The sequence below is a fragment of the Tamandua tetradactyla genome, chromosome 8, assembly GCF_023851605.1.
Source record: "Tamandua tetradactyla isolate mTamTet1 chromosome 8, mTamTet1.pri, whole genome shotgun sequence".
In the NCBI taxonomy this organism is placed as follows: domain Eukaryota; kingdom Metazoa; phylum Chordata; class Mammalia; order Pilosa; family Myrmecophagidae; genus Tamandua; species Tamandua tetradactyla.
In genome coordinates this window covers 19563547-19578429 of record NC_135334.1, presented here as the reverse complement: position 1 = coordinate 19578429, position 14883 = coordinate 19563547, and the positions used below count along the sequence as shown (strand labels likewise).

The 14883-nt window shown below is 36.1% G+C and overlaps 1 protein-coding gene across 4 annotated transcripts in view; it reads left to right on the top strand.

Moving 5' to 3' along the window:
• The window catches only part of TBCEL (tubulin folding cofactor E like), a 68468-nt gene that overhangs the window by 26123 nt on the left and 27462 nt on the right, over nt 1-14883 (top strand). For 3 of the 4 annotated variants that reach the window (XM_077112646.1, XM_077112645.1, XM_077112647.1), the window contains exons 4-7: nt 3486-3667; nt 4892-5148; nt 6424-6550; nt 8061-8177. In XM_077112646.1, the coding sequence (XP_076968761.1) occupies nt 3486-3667; nt 4892-5148; nt 6424-6550; nt 8061-8177 (683 nt within the window). The remainder of the gene's footprint in view (nt 1-3485; nt 3668-4891; nt 5149-6423; nt 6551-8060; nt 8178-14883) is intronic. The other variant, XM_077112648.1, reaches the window with a different exon arrangement.

The following is a 14883-nucleotide window of genomic DNA, read 5'->3' as shown; positions in this document are numbered from 1 at the left end:
AGAACATAGAGAGAGGAGAAACATACTGACAGCAAACGAATATTGATTTTTAGGATGGATCAAACTCTTTGCTGAATACAAATGCTACAGGTCATGATTTTAAAATGTTGCATTTCAACCCCATTACAACCCATATCTCTGATTACCAAGATTATTTGTCCTTGGCCATTACTGAGTTTATTTCAGCCAGTGTTTGATACAGCAGTGCGTAGTAAAATAACGTCACTTATTCCTTACAGTTTTTTTAATGGTCTCTAATGTTTTGGGCTATAATTAAACTCTTTTGCAGTTTGCTGTTATCTATCCAGAAACGAAGATAAATATGGGGGGAAATTGTAATATTTGGAGGGTGGCAAAGATTTGCCATAACACTTCTAAAATTTGGCATCTATGCTTCAAAAATACAATTTTCTTTTTAGCTTTTGACTTGAATACTTGGCTAGCTAGGTTTTTGTTTGACCTTTCCTGAGGTATCTCCGTTTTTTCTTCCCCTCTTATCAAAACTATTTTATAAAGAAATTAAACCAAGTAGTTGAGAGGAGGGAAGAATTAGCCATTGAGGAAAGCCAAAGAATAGTTTGGGTGTAAATTACAGATTGACATCCTAATACCCTTTCCCCATTTTTCTTAAAACTTTAGTTTCTTCCTTTTTAGGGAGCCAGAGTGTATGGTCCCTGATTAAACCATAGATTGTGAAGACCTAAAAGGTGATCTCAGTTCACCTCCATGTTTCTGCATGTGATAAAATTCAATTCATTTCAGCTAAAGGAGCCTTTTTTATTTTTAGAATTTAAAAAAGGGAAGTCAGTATATTGCTCTAGAAACTCACTGAATGTTTGCCAGCCATTACTATTAGGAAAATTTTCCATTGAAGTAAATTTACTATAACAACATGTAGCGAACATTATATTTTCCTGAATCTTATTTATTTATTTCTAATATATATTATTTTTACATGCTTAAATTGTTCGAGACCAACTTTATCTTTGTTGGATATTTCAGGGTCAGAGCCGTGGTTCTAAATCTTTATTCTCATTGTACAGTAGTGTGGATGCAGACTGTGAAGATGATCACGTGATGTGTCTGTTAATATTGGAACATCTCCCCCATTGCACCTAAAACCCTTAAATTACCCTTTTAAAAATGTTCCTCTTTATTGTACCACTAAAATATGGTGATTGGTATTAATTAAAGGGTTCATGTTTTGGTTTTATTAAACTGGGATCGTATCATAATTAGAAGTTATTCGTCATGCTTTAGTTGGAACACAATTCCACTTTATCTTTTTTGTCTTTAAAAAAGGTGAAATTTAACTAGTCATCATCTTCTGTATGAAAGCCCTTCTATTCTATCATTACAATTTGGGTGGTAGAAGAGTATATGAGATTGGTGCTTGCATGGGCTATTTAGCTGTGTTGTGGCCACAGACTAAACTCCAAATCCTAACCATAGATCTATTTGATCACAGAAGGAATCAAACGAGAATGTGGGCAGACTGGTAGAAATTCCTAACTGTTTCTGCATAAACATTTTAAGGTGAAACTTGGGACTTTTTTTCTAAAAGATTACCCTTTCTTCATATGTAAAATTAGGATAAAAATGGTGCCCACTTCAAAGGTTAGTGTATGGACTAGATGAAATAGTAGAGGTAAGGACAATTCCCTTAGGCAGACTTCTCTGAATCTTCTAGAAATTAATTCCCTTTCACTGATTTTGGAGTTCCTGAACTGGACAGTGCACAGTAGATCTGAGATTCAGTCCAGATTAGTTTTTATTTCTACTCATAGTTCTCAATCCTGGATGCCCTTTGGCATTACCTTTGGAGCTCTGAAAAGAAACAGATAATCAGGTCCCAACTATGAAATTTGACCCATTTATACAGTTTCTGGTTCAGTAGTGTATGGTGGAGTGTGGGAATTAGCATATTTTTAAAATTCTGCCAGTGATTCTGATATATAGCTAGGGTTGAGATATTGGTCCATACTATAATTATCATATTAATAATAGTTACATTTATTGGATGATTTTTTCCATTGATTTGGTCAATGGATGTTAAAAGTAAGTGCCCACTCTGCAGTAGTAAGTACTATCCTTGCTTTTATAGAATTTACATTCTATTGATGGAGGATGGTGGTAAAAAAACGGTCTTTAAAAATATATACCAGTTACTGTACCAAGTCTTTTTGTGTGTATCTCATTTAATCCTACCAAGTATCCTGTAAAATAGGTGGGTACTTTTATTTTCCCTATTTTACAGCTTGAGGAAACTAAGATCTGGAGAGGTTAAGTAACTTGTCTGAAATCACACAGCTAAAATATGTTGGAATAAAGATTTGAACCGAGGTTTTGAATCAAGCCTAACTATTCTGCTCTGCTGCTTTTCTTTTCTTTTCTTTTTTGCATGGGTAGGTACCGGTAATCCAACCCTGGTCTCCAGCATGGCAGGCAAGAACTCTGCCTGCTGAGCCACCGTGGCCCTCTGCTGCTTTTCTTTTAATTGCCACATCATACAGCTGATTGATGCTTAATACATTTACTGGGCTTCTCCCATTTATCTTATACTAGTTCAAGCCAGTCCTTCTCACATATTGCACCTTTTTTAATTGTCTTTATCCATTTTTTTCTGATTATATTTACATTGTTTCTTGGAAAAGAAAAATGGCTCTGATTTTTAAATATTGTATTTGGCTTTTGTGTCTCAGGGGACTTAAATTATTTAGCATTTCTGAGCCTCAGTTTCTTCATTTATTACAATGAAAGCAGTGTTACTTACCTTGCAAGTTGTTTTGAGAATTTAATGAAGTAAACTATATCAAAGAGACTAGTACTATGCAGAGCAAATAGTGAAGGTCAATATGCTTATTTCTTTTTTTTTCCTTTTGTCTACAAAATTGTTAGCTAAATTGTTAAATTGATGTTCATGTTTCTTCTTTCATAATGTAGTTAATGGCTCCTTTTTGTTTAAGTATGTATTTTAAAGTTTGGTGCACTTTTAATCAAGCTGAAACTTTTTCTAAGTGATTGTGGCTATGCAGTCAGTTTTGCATATATGAATTATCATATATTCCTTAATAAACCTTCTGTTCACTTTAATGCTGTTTTGGGGGAGGAAGGGAGGTATTCAAAGGCTCAATCTCAGTGTGTTAGGACCTTGTAGCTTAAGATGTCATCTAAGCTATCTTTTCTCCATTTATCAAAGAGTTTATCTTAAAGGGCAGAATCAAAAACCTTGCTAAAGGCAGCATACATAGGTAGTCTTTCTTTTTTACCATTAGCTGTTGGTTGTGCCACTATTTCATAGAAATAGATTAAATTATTTGCCAAGATTTGTTGAAATTACTTATGTCTCTCTGTGGCTACCACCACTAAATAGGGCTCCATAATATAGATGACCCTTAGCCTGGAGGCCCACTCGTTTTCTTTATCATGATTGTTGTTTGAAAGCTCTGATTATTTCCTGATAATGCTTTTTTTTTTCTCCCTAGGTCAGTAAAATTGTGTCAAATGTTCCCCAGTTGGAGTTTCTAAACCTGAGTTCCAACCCTCTGAATTTGTCGGTTTTAGAGAGAACATGTGCTGGGTCCTTCTCTGGTGTTCGCAAACTTGTCCTCAACAACAGCAAAGCTTCTTGGGAGACAGTCCACACAATACTGCAGGAGTTACCAGAGTAAGCCCAGAGAGCATGATGGAGAGGGAGCTAAGTTGCCATCTGTGTTAGCACGTACAATTACTGCTGATCTCCCATCTCAGAAATACTAGAACTGCAGATTGAATGGAGAATGAGGTTAGAAAAATGAAGTAATTAGAATGATGGTGTTAGGGTAATCCAGTAGCATTTCTATTGGGATACTTGTCCAGAGTGTTGAGTAGCACCAAGATATAGGATACGTCATCCTTTGGCTAAAAAATACTCCTGAGAAGCCCTTATCACTTCTAGATCGACCCAACCTTCTCTGTTATAATCTTCTGATTTAAAATTTTGCCTCATTAGCCCTTATCTTTGCAAGGGAAAATAATCATAGTATTTCTAATATGTGGTAACACACAAATGATAAAAAGCATTTAGCTGGCCTAATGTACAAAATGAGAAATTATTTTTTGTTTGTCAGTTTTAAAATGCTTTATTATTTTTTGTTTGTATATATCTTTGAGTATGCAAATCAGTGTTCAAAGGTCTGGTTTAAAGTATATGAAACTCTAGTTTTTTTGTCTAAGTATGGAAATTATTAGTCTTTTAGAGTCTACTCTCACCCTACTGATATCATCTTAGTTTCTCACTCTCACTTTAATGAGATTGGTTTCCTCACTACATGCCACAAGCAGCATGGCATTGAATTATTAACCACATGACCTTTGGCAAGCTACTTAATTCTCTTTGAGCTAATTTGCTTTGTCTGTAAATGGGTATAATTGTATCTATCCCACAGAAATAGAAGTATAGGCTACACAGCACTTGGCACAGGACCTAACACAGGGTCGAAATTCAATAAACAATATTACTATTTCTATTTCTAAATATTTATTCATGTCGTTTCTGGAATTTTCTTCTATCTCTTCTCAATTTATGCAAAACCACTCCTTTTTTCAATTTCAGTTTCATTCCTGTATGAACTACTACTATACTTATAGTTACTACCATGTAATTTACACTTAATTATTTAAGCCAAAAGTAATTTAGTACTGGCTTATATCATTCTCTGCCATTTTTTGTATGTTAGGTTTTGTCTTCCCAGCTGTTTTTGAAGCTTCAGGGAGACATCTTTTTTTTCTTCTACAATGCCTAGCAGAGTATATAAGTAGGTATTTATGTACTTATTGAATGAATAAAAATAAGTGCAAGGTAGAAACTTCACTCTTTTAAACAGTGAAATATTTCTTTTTTTCTCTGCAGTTTGGAGGAGCTCTTCTTGTGCCTTAATGACTATGAAACAGTGTCTTGTCCTTCTATTTGCTGTCATTCTCTTAAGCTACTACACATAACAGACAATAACCTACACAACTGGACTGAAATAAGAAAGTTAGGAGTCATGTTTCCTTCACTGGATACCCTCGTCCTGGCCAACAATCATTTGAATGCTATTGAGGAGCCTGATGATTCATTGGCAAGGTTATTTCCTAATCTACGATCCATCAGCCTCCATAAGTCAGGTGGGGTATAGGCTTGTTCTCATTCCACATGCAAATTGATCTGAGCTTATGCATGAACTAAAAATGAAAGTGTATTTCTTTCAGTCATTTCTATCTTCTTGTAGGATGAATTTTCAGTGGTGACAAGCAGGTACCTATTGATTGGCTAAATTTAAGACATTCATTTTCATAAATGCTCTGATATATACTAAGTGACACAATGTTACATTAGCAGTTGTATATTTTATATATTAAAGGGGCCATGCTATGAAAGGGGTGTAATGAAATTGATGAACAGTAAAAGGCAGGGTAAAAAGAGTGCAAAGAATTTCACATTCTTTTGGGGAATCCCAACCTGCTATCCTTTCTCACATGTTCACTTTTCTTTTTAGTATTTAGATACTATTGATTGCCAGTTTGTTTCCCTCTGATCCTGTGTTTCATAGGAGTGGATTATTTTAGCATATTTGTTAAAACAACAACATAACAAAAAAACTCTAACCTGTGACTATAAAAGCATAAACTCAGTTTGAGTCACCATAGGGGTTATAAAGGTTGAAAATAAATTTTAAAAACGTTCTTTTGCATAAGAAAGCTGTTCCTTTCACAATTTGACACCCCTTGGGCTGACTCTATTCTTCCTCCTAGAAGGAAATGCCATTTTGAAGGGAAGAGGACAGTCGTGACTTGGAATAGTTATGCACCAGTGTCTTCATAAATTTCTCCTCTGCCTTTACCCTTGCTGAAGGTTGATAGAATTAGGGAGGGACTACATTGTACTCTGAAATGGATTTAATGTGTTGTAATTTTCCCACCAGTGTCAGGTATTTACTTGGATGATACATTTGCTCACAACTATAGGGAGGGTTTCATTTTAAGGCTAAACATTCTTCATTTGTTTGTTTTATGTTTTCTGTATCCAAAGGTCCAGGTTTTTTGTGTTTTGGGGGGTTTTTTTGTATTCATTTTAGATCTGTTCCCCAGTGCCGAAAGCGAAGACAGTATGAAGGACAGATCATATTTAGTTTCCAATTCTACTGAATTGCCATTTTAGAATTTGTCAAGTAAATATTTGAATATGGCAGTGTCAATTCTGATCAATAGTTATGTTCTTTGTTTGGTTTTTTGAGTGAAATGAATTGCTCATATCACTTTTTTGTTTCTATAGTTGTGGAATACATCCTGCTTCTTGAAACCAACAATGACCCATTTTATAAGCCATTTGGGTGGAGGCTCGGTGGAGTGGATGTTGGAGACTTTTCTGAATTTACTTAAATGATATATTTCTCAAATTAGGTTTGCATTCCTGGAAAGACATTGACAAACTAAATTCATTCCCCAAACTTGAAGAAGTGAGATTGTTAGGAATTCCTCTTCTGCAACCATATACCACTGAGGAGCGAAGGAAGTTGGTGGTAGCCAGGTCTGTTGTTCTGATTCCTCTGCTTTCTCTTCATGGACCTTATTTTTTCATTAAAGGGTTAATGCACTACTTGGGGGCAGTGCACTGTGAGTTTATCCATCTCTTGACTAGATTATGCTTGAGGGGGCTGCTTCGGTTCCTTTCATAAAGATCCTCCAAATCCTTATGAAAAGGAATGCAGTAAGATGAGAAAAACATGAAATCAAATTGGCTACCAAGACTACTGAAAAATTCCCTCACAATTCTATTCCATTTTTATACTTTTCAATAGTTAGAATATTTAAAGTCCTATTTTGGGTCATGAAGAAATGTACATATAACAAGGAATCAGTTCTATTTTAATTGTCCTTATTTTCTCTGTTAACAAGTGGTCATTTAAAGTGTAAATACCTGAAAATTGGGCTATTTCTTTAGTGTAAAACTTAAGGGAGCAACATCTGTGTTTTCTTGAATATCATTTGACTTAAATACATCTACCATTACTGTTATTTTTGCCCTGTGACTTCCCTGCCTTTTATGCCTTAGACTCTGCCTCCCACAGGCTACTGAAATGCTCTCTTACTATTTATTGTTGTATGAGCCTTTAACAGCAATCAGATTTTAGCTAAGGTGGGAAGGGCCTTGGGACTTTGATTTGGTCTATGTACTACACATGGCAGTTTTAGAAGGGAAACAGTAGGCTTTAAAGTTCCCTCCTGAAAGAGTGGGTCTTTAAACATGGTATTGTCATTTCTGAATGACTAATGTCAAGCAAATCCATACAGCTTTATAGGTGTTGATATGAGCATTAATATCTCATGAAGAAATAAGGTTTAGGGTACTTTTCTGCAAAGAAGAATAAATCTTGTAGTAGGCCTTGTACTTTATTTTTTTTACATAGTTCTTTAATAAATATATTTATTCCTGAACTATATAACCAAGGTGGACTGACTGCTTTCTATACCTGTGCTGTCCAGTATGGTAGCTACTGGTCACACGCGGCTCTTGAGTACCTGAAGTGTGTCGTGTATGAATTGAAATATGCACTAAGTATAAAATATGCAACAGATTTCAAACACTTTATATGAAAAAAGAATGTAAAATAGCTCAATTAATTTTTAGTATCAATTTCATATTGAAATGACTGGATTTTGGATATAGTGGGTTAAATAAAATTTATCATTAGAATTAATTTTACCTTTTAATTTTATGTTTTTAAATGTGGCTGCTAGAAAATTTTAAGTTACTTTTGTGTCTTACATTATATTTAAGTTGGACAGCATGATTTAGAATCTTATTTTGAAAGGTGATGTGATTATAACAGGTCTGTGTCATGTCCAAATATGAAACTTCCTATATTTTTGGTTATTTTAATACCGCTTTCGTACACGTCAATAGTTTTCCATAGGCAGAGCTACATCACATGTACCCTTTCAGTAGAATAAGACTGGGCCTCAAGCCAATAATTGTTTTATTTCTGAAGCTATTTTTAGTATTTAAAAATCTCTTTCTATTTTGTTTTTGACTATAGATTGCCATCAGTTTCCAAACTTAATGGCAGTGTTGTTACCGATGGTGAACGAGAAGATTCTGAGAGATTTTTTATTCGCTATTATGTGGATGTTCCACAGGAAGAAGTGCCATTCAGGTAAAAATCCCTCATCTGCTTAGCATAACACATTAGAGAGTATTGAGGCAACTTAAGAGCTGTTGTTTTAGAGCAAAATCTACCAATTTGTTATTGGGCCCTACTTAGAGAACTTTGGTAATAGGTTAAAAAAATAAAAAGGAAGAAACAAAAAAGCAGACTTATTTTTTCTCATTTTTCAAAATGTGTTTCTTCTTGCCTTGCTCTTCTATTAAGGGTATTTGACTCCTTCCAGTAGTTTTCACTCCATGCTTTATATCATTGATTATTTTTTTTTTTGAACAAGTAAGAAATTTATTAAGTACACATGCTGAGAAAGGAGCATGTGGGCACTCTCACAAATAAAGAGGGACAGAAGGCGAGAGGTAATAGGCAGTGTGAGGCCATTTGCTCTTATAGATTAGCTTTACCTATTCCTCCTACCCTCTCCTTGCTTGGGGCTCTTTATTCTACCTTCCTCTCTCCTCAGGGTGGTACCTGATTGTAGACAGTGCATTTGAGTGGGTTCACTGGTTCCACTCTTCTCCATAGATGACTCACTCAGTTGGGGGTCATTTGGGTCCATCCTTTTCCAAAGATGACTTACTCAGGTAGGAGTCCTTTGGCTTTAAAAAGGTTGGCTGCCACTGGGTGTTTCCTGTAAGTGGGTAACCCTTGGGCAAGGTGTCTGTGCTGGACACAGGGCTTGCTGATCTTAATTAACCATCCTTGTTCAAAGGCTCTTTCACAGTTTTCTCTCTCCCCTCTCTCCCTGTTCTAGCCTGCCTCAAATTTCCCCTCAGAGACTTCTTGTCCCTTAATCTTAAGGGATGCTGAGGGTTGACAGTCTGTCTTCTATAGCTACTTCTGGCTTGTAAGGGGGTATAGGCTCTGCTGGAGCATAGTACTCTCTGGCTATCTCATTTAAGTTCAGAGTGGAGGGGTCCAGAAGGGCAGTTGAAAGGGCTAGAAATCCTCACATCAACTTTGGTTTGGTGTGAAAGGCTTTTAGTCTGTGCCATCAGGTGTCACCTAGGGCTCCTTTAAGTTGGTCACATATAAAGTCAGCAGAACCATATGTAGGCAGTATTGGAAGCACTACCCATCTAAGGCAGATTTCCCTTAGAAATCTAAGTCTAAGGACACCAATACCCAGTGTCCCAGGCAGCCAACCTTCCATTCTGAGCACTGGTCCCTCGGCCACCATGGAATCAGGCATCCCCCGAACTCCTTGAAGACTCAGGAGATGGATGGCTCAGGCTGTCCCAATTTTGCTGAGCTGATCCACTTGTCTTCTGGGTGTCTGTGCTTGCAATTTACTGCCTAAGTTTTGCAATAGAAGCATCACCCATCTCAGTCTAGATGATCAGAGAGAAATGGCTCCTGGCTGCCTCACCAAAATGTGTTACCAGATTTCAGTTTTCTAGGTTCTTGTCTGCACTGTAAGAAAGAGTTCAGAGGCACAGCACAGATAGGGCAAGTGGTTAAGAAATTTACTAAGGACACATGTAGAGAAAGGAGCATGTGAGCATTCTTACAAGAAAAGATAGATGGCGATCAAGGGGCCCATCGATTCTTTCTTTCTTGATCCTCTTCCACAACAGTACATTCTCACCTACCCCTAAAATTGGTTTCTCCTCTCACTTTGCATCCATTTTTAGGATACGTTAAGTTCTTCAGTTTGAGAGACTTGGCAAATTCTCAGAGAATATGAGAAAAAAGAACTAGAAAAATAGGCTCTTGAGAAAATATTAAAGGAATTAGGATGGTTGAATATGAAGAGAAATGCTGAGGGCTAAATTACATATATGAAGAGTTCATATGTAGTGTATGATGAGGAACTACCTTTGATACTCTGACAATATCAAAGGAAATGTAGCAACTTTGATACATATAAGTATACTAGAAAAAAAATGCCACCAGAATAGTTTTTAGGTTTTGGTAACTAGAGTAGGTTACTAAAAAAGTTATGCTCTTTCTTTCCTTAATAACTTTAAGAATAATATGAGTAAAAATTTGACAAAAGTTTCAAACAAACAAGATGGAAATTAGGGCTGAATATGAATTAGAGCATTTGATCCCTCTGGTTAAAAATTTCTGGGATTTTAATTCATTGTTAGTGACAATATCTGTTCCCCACCCCAACCAGAGTTCTCTATGATTGAAAGACTTTAAGAGAATCAACTTTCTGTAATCCTCAACCAATGCTGTATAAAAAGATTTCGTGGTATTATTATTAGTATTGTAAAGCCTAAGCATTTATAAATATCAGACAAATGAAATAAGAATTTTGAAGATAACCTTTAAAAATTAACTAAGAAGAGTCAGGTAGTTAGAAAGAGATATTACTATGCTTTTTACTACAACCCAGAAATGCTAGATTAAGCCATATGGCAAGAGTTTTTTAGGTAAAAAAATGTTTAATTTTAATAGTTTATTTAACTTCCAGTTTACTACAAGAAGTGATATCTTCTATAAGCATTAATTTTTTTTCATCCCTGCTGGTAAGATTATCCTAAAATACATTTAAGCATCTGTCAGGGTTTTTGAATGCAAGTCTAAGAAACCAACTTTGATTAACTTTAATCAGGAGAGAAATTTATTGGGAAGATATTCAAAAAATAAAAGGACTATAGCAGGCAAAGACAGCTAAGGTTTCAACTAACAGTCTATATATTGCTTCTGGCACTGTTGTCTCTAGACATTTACTACAATGCTGGACTTTATTACTGAACACTTGAAGCCATGTCTTTGTACTTTTGATTCCCTAATAAATGCTAAAAATAATCTCTCACTGACCTTTGCTTCATTCTCCAAGAATAAAAAATCTGTGTGGGAACAGCTGATTACCTGTGCTTAGAGCATCTCCCCAGAGATAGGGAGTAGCAGTTTCTGCTCCACTTTGGCTTCTGTAGTGAAAAGATAGAACTCGCTTCCCTGATTCTGGAATTTGCCCCAAACAGGACACAGTTCAACAAAAAGAGTATCTACTGTAGTCTGCTACATGGACTACTCAACATCTGTGTGTACCTTTTCCCTATAATTATATTTAAAAAATTATTCCTACCTGCCCTAATGCATTCCTTTACAAATGAAAGCACAATTATTCTCTCTTTGAAATGAGATAACTCAGAGTCTTTTCCATTATTGCTGCATCTAGTTGCATGTGTTAGATCTTCATTTCTCCTTTAGTTCTGTATCCTGCAACCTATTGATCCATTGTTAACTACCACATATACCCTTTGTAAAATAGCAGAGAAAATGGAAGAGAAAGAAATGAAAAGTTAGTTATAATTTATCAATATTTACATATGCAGCAAAGGGTGAATATTAACATGGACTTGGTGCTTTCATTTTTCTGTGCTAGCCCTGAGGCTGCAATTGGTACTTATGGCTTCCCTCTTCCAAGTTTGCCTTCAGCTAACTTTGCATTTGCTTAGCTTGATTGAACATGATTCTTCACCTATTTGAGGGTAGGGATGAGAGATCTAAACCTTTCTTCTTAATGGGATCTACGCCTTTGGTGGTTTTACCTGTATGTTGTTTCAATAGCCTTGCATTATTTTTTACCACTAGGCCTGGTAATACCAGGAGATACCAACAGGGATACTCTGTGTTTCATCCATACTCTTATGTTACCGTCACTGTACTTCCCATTGACAATCAGGATCCGTGATCTCAGCTGACATTGTAACTCTTTTTTGGGGGGGTCGGGGTGGGGAGAGATGGTTGGTGAGGAAGGATGTTTGTTTAGTCACTTGTAGAGTCTAAAATAGGTAGTTGGACATCTCAGCTTCCAGTTCATTGGAGTAATTGCTATAGTACTGGTGGAGACATTCCTCTTTTGGGTTCTAAAACCTTTAACTATATCAGAGCTCAGGATTATCAAACAATTTTACAGGTTGGTCACTAGAAATAATGATGAAATATATTGTGTCCATGACTTTTACCTTTTGGTTTGCAGACCTTTGTACCGTTGATAAGTAATAAACGGCATCACCTTTGTTCTTTAAGACCCATACCACTGAAGAGTTAAATGGGTGTATGATAAGTAATCATCAAGTCTTGAATGGTAGCACTATCTCTGGTTTTTTTAGTGGAGCAATGTTGCCTTTGACTTAATATGGTCGCAAAGGGTCCAGGAATTTCCACTTGGTTCTCTGCCTTTCCTACATAAAAGCTGCAGGTGTCTGTGAGCTATTGAAGGCATCATTCTAGTTCTTGGGAATAACTGTTCCAACTATGTGTGTAGGATCTAGGCAGGTAGCTGCAAGACATGTTTGGAGTCCCTCTCTGCCCACCAGGAGGATGCTAAATAGCCCAAATTCCATCACCTGATTTTCATAAGCTTTTGTTTGACTAATGGACCACAGTGATGTTCTAGGTTTACCATTACCTTAAAATATGTTCAAGCTCATGTTCATCCCTTCCTGCCTGTGTGATTGTTTCCCCTTTCTTAGTGAACAGTTTCCATGATAAATGATCACAAGGACTTTAAGTCTGAACTGTCCCTGGTCTGATAATTAAAAGGAAGAGGAATTACTTGTATAATCAAAAATGCCCATTTATTTTAGTCCTAAAGAGTCCAGAATCAATTAGATATTGCAAAAGATCCATGTAGTCAGAGTATTTTAGTTACCATTCTGGCCTTGCTGCTTATTTATGTAATCATACCTACTTTCTCACTAGTGGTTAAATGCCAATGCATGGTGTCTTCCATCTTTGAGACTGGAATAGGCAGCCTAATTTTCGCCTACCAGCATCCCTAGCCTATGAAGTATTTTTCAGAGATGCTATAGTCTGTTCAGTTATGCATTTTTAAAAGCTTTGGAGAAAAAATTATCTTCTGAGCCTTCTTCAGGTTCTGTTCACTAATGTATTTTTAAAAGTTTTGGAGAAAAAGTATCTTCTGAACCTTCTTCAGGTTCATTGATGGAGAAGGACTAGGGTAGAAACATGGGTGACAGTAAATTTCATTTTTCCTATGTCCTGAAGTCTTTGAATTCCTTCTTCCAAATCATCCCAAAGAATTTTGGCATTCCAACTAACTTTAGCACAGGTCACCATTTAGTCTAGGTTCCAATCAGCCAACAAAACAAGCATTTAGAACTACTACCAGTCCCCAAGCTAGCTTTTTGAATTCAGAATCTCTGATAAGTATACCTATACCAAAAAATTCAGCTAGATTTAAAATTTCTTTTCTTTCCATGATCTAACACACTCAGAATCTGTTTCTATATTTATTTTCTTTTTATTACCATAGACTTATAATTCTTTTGGTGTTTGTGTAATTAACTCCACAGAGCATGTTATTATCTGATGCTAGTGGAATAGGGTGTGTGTGTGGAAGGGTGAAGCAAATGAGGATTTAGTTTATTCTTGAAGGGTAAGCCTCAGGCACAGGAATTACTGCGTTTTTAAGCAAATAGGAACAGACTGATAAGATAGTGGAAGAGGGGCTACTTCAGTTAGCAAGAGGAGCTTAAGTAAAGATTAAGAATTTAGGGTTCCCAAGTCCTCAGAATCCTGTCATATACCCCATTTCAATTCTCTTATTTTAGAGTTCATAAAATAGTCCCAATAAGGATGCAAATTTAACTGACTTGTGATTCAGTAACCTGGAGCATCAAACCTTGTGCATTTGTGGGTTTTGATTACTTCAGTCTGTTGGAGAAAGAAAAGATCCTTTTCCTAAAAGTACCTGGGTTTTAGTTTGTACCCTGAGTCTACTTTATAGGGATTTAACCTTAATATTCTCCTTATTTAAGCTATTTTATTCTCTTAGACTAAGCAAATTCTCTGCTTCATAGTCTTGAAATCTCCATGCGCTTCCTGATGTTCTGTCCTTGGTAGCAGTCCCCCAATCACCCAGAGAATCTTCAGTGGGTACTGAAGAGAATCTTCCAGGTGACTACAGGTGATAGTTATTTCACTACTCTATGTCATAGACCTGCAGAATCCCTTTCATGAGCACTAACATGATATTCACTGGCCCCTACTAGGCCAGAAACTAATCCATACTGCCTTAATTACCTGAGGGACTATTTTGCCTGTAATCCACTCACTGATACAATTTATTTATTTATTTATTTATTTATTTATTTATAGTGCAAACAACAGAAATCAACTCTGGCCAACCTAAGTAGGAAAGGAATTTAGTAGAAGAATAATGAATACTTTGTAGCTCATAGAATGGCAAAAAGATTAGAGAATTGGGCTTAAACAGGATTAATGGGAAGCAAAGCACAATCAAGTTTCTGTATGTCACTATACAAATGAGGTGCTTTTGACACTGGTCCCTGGACAGTCACTCATCTTGGTACAGCCAAGCCTCTTCCACGTGAACTATAAATAATCACTTATTATACCTGTGACTTTGCATTGTTCTTCACGTTTTAAAATTCCAGTTATAGTTAGACATGTTTATGTCACCTTCTCATATTTCTAATTTCCAGCAAGTGGAAAAGTAGAATATTGATTCTCCTCAGCTTCTATAGTGGGTAGCGGTTCCTGCCTCCCATCTATTGTGATTCCCCCAAATCAGAAGGGCATTCAGATACATGGCAAAGTCAACATATATCCATTATGGTATCTCTTACCTAGAAATTTTTCTTATAAGTCCCCCATTGGAATTATCTACTTGTTCAGCAAGAAATTTTGGAATCTTTGTGTTGTATCAGAAACTATGTTAGGCATTTAAAAAGGATCTCTAATAGTGTACATGCTG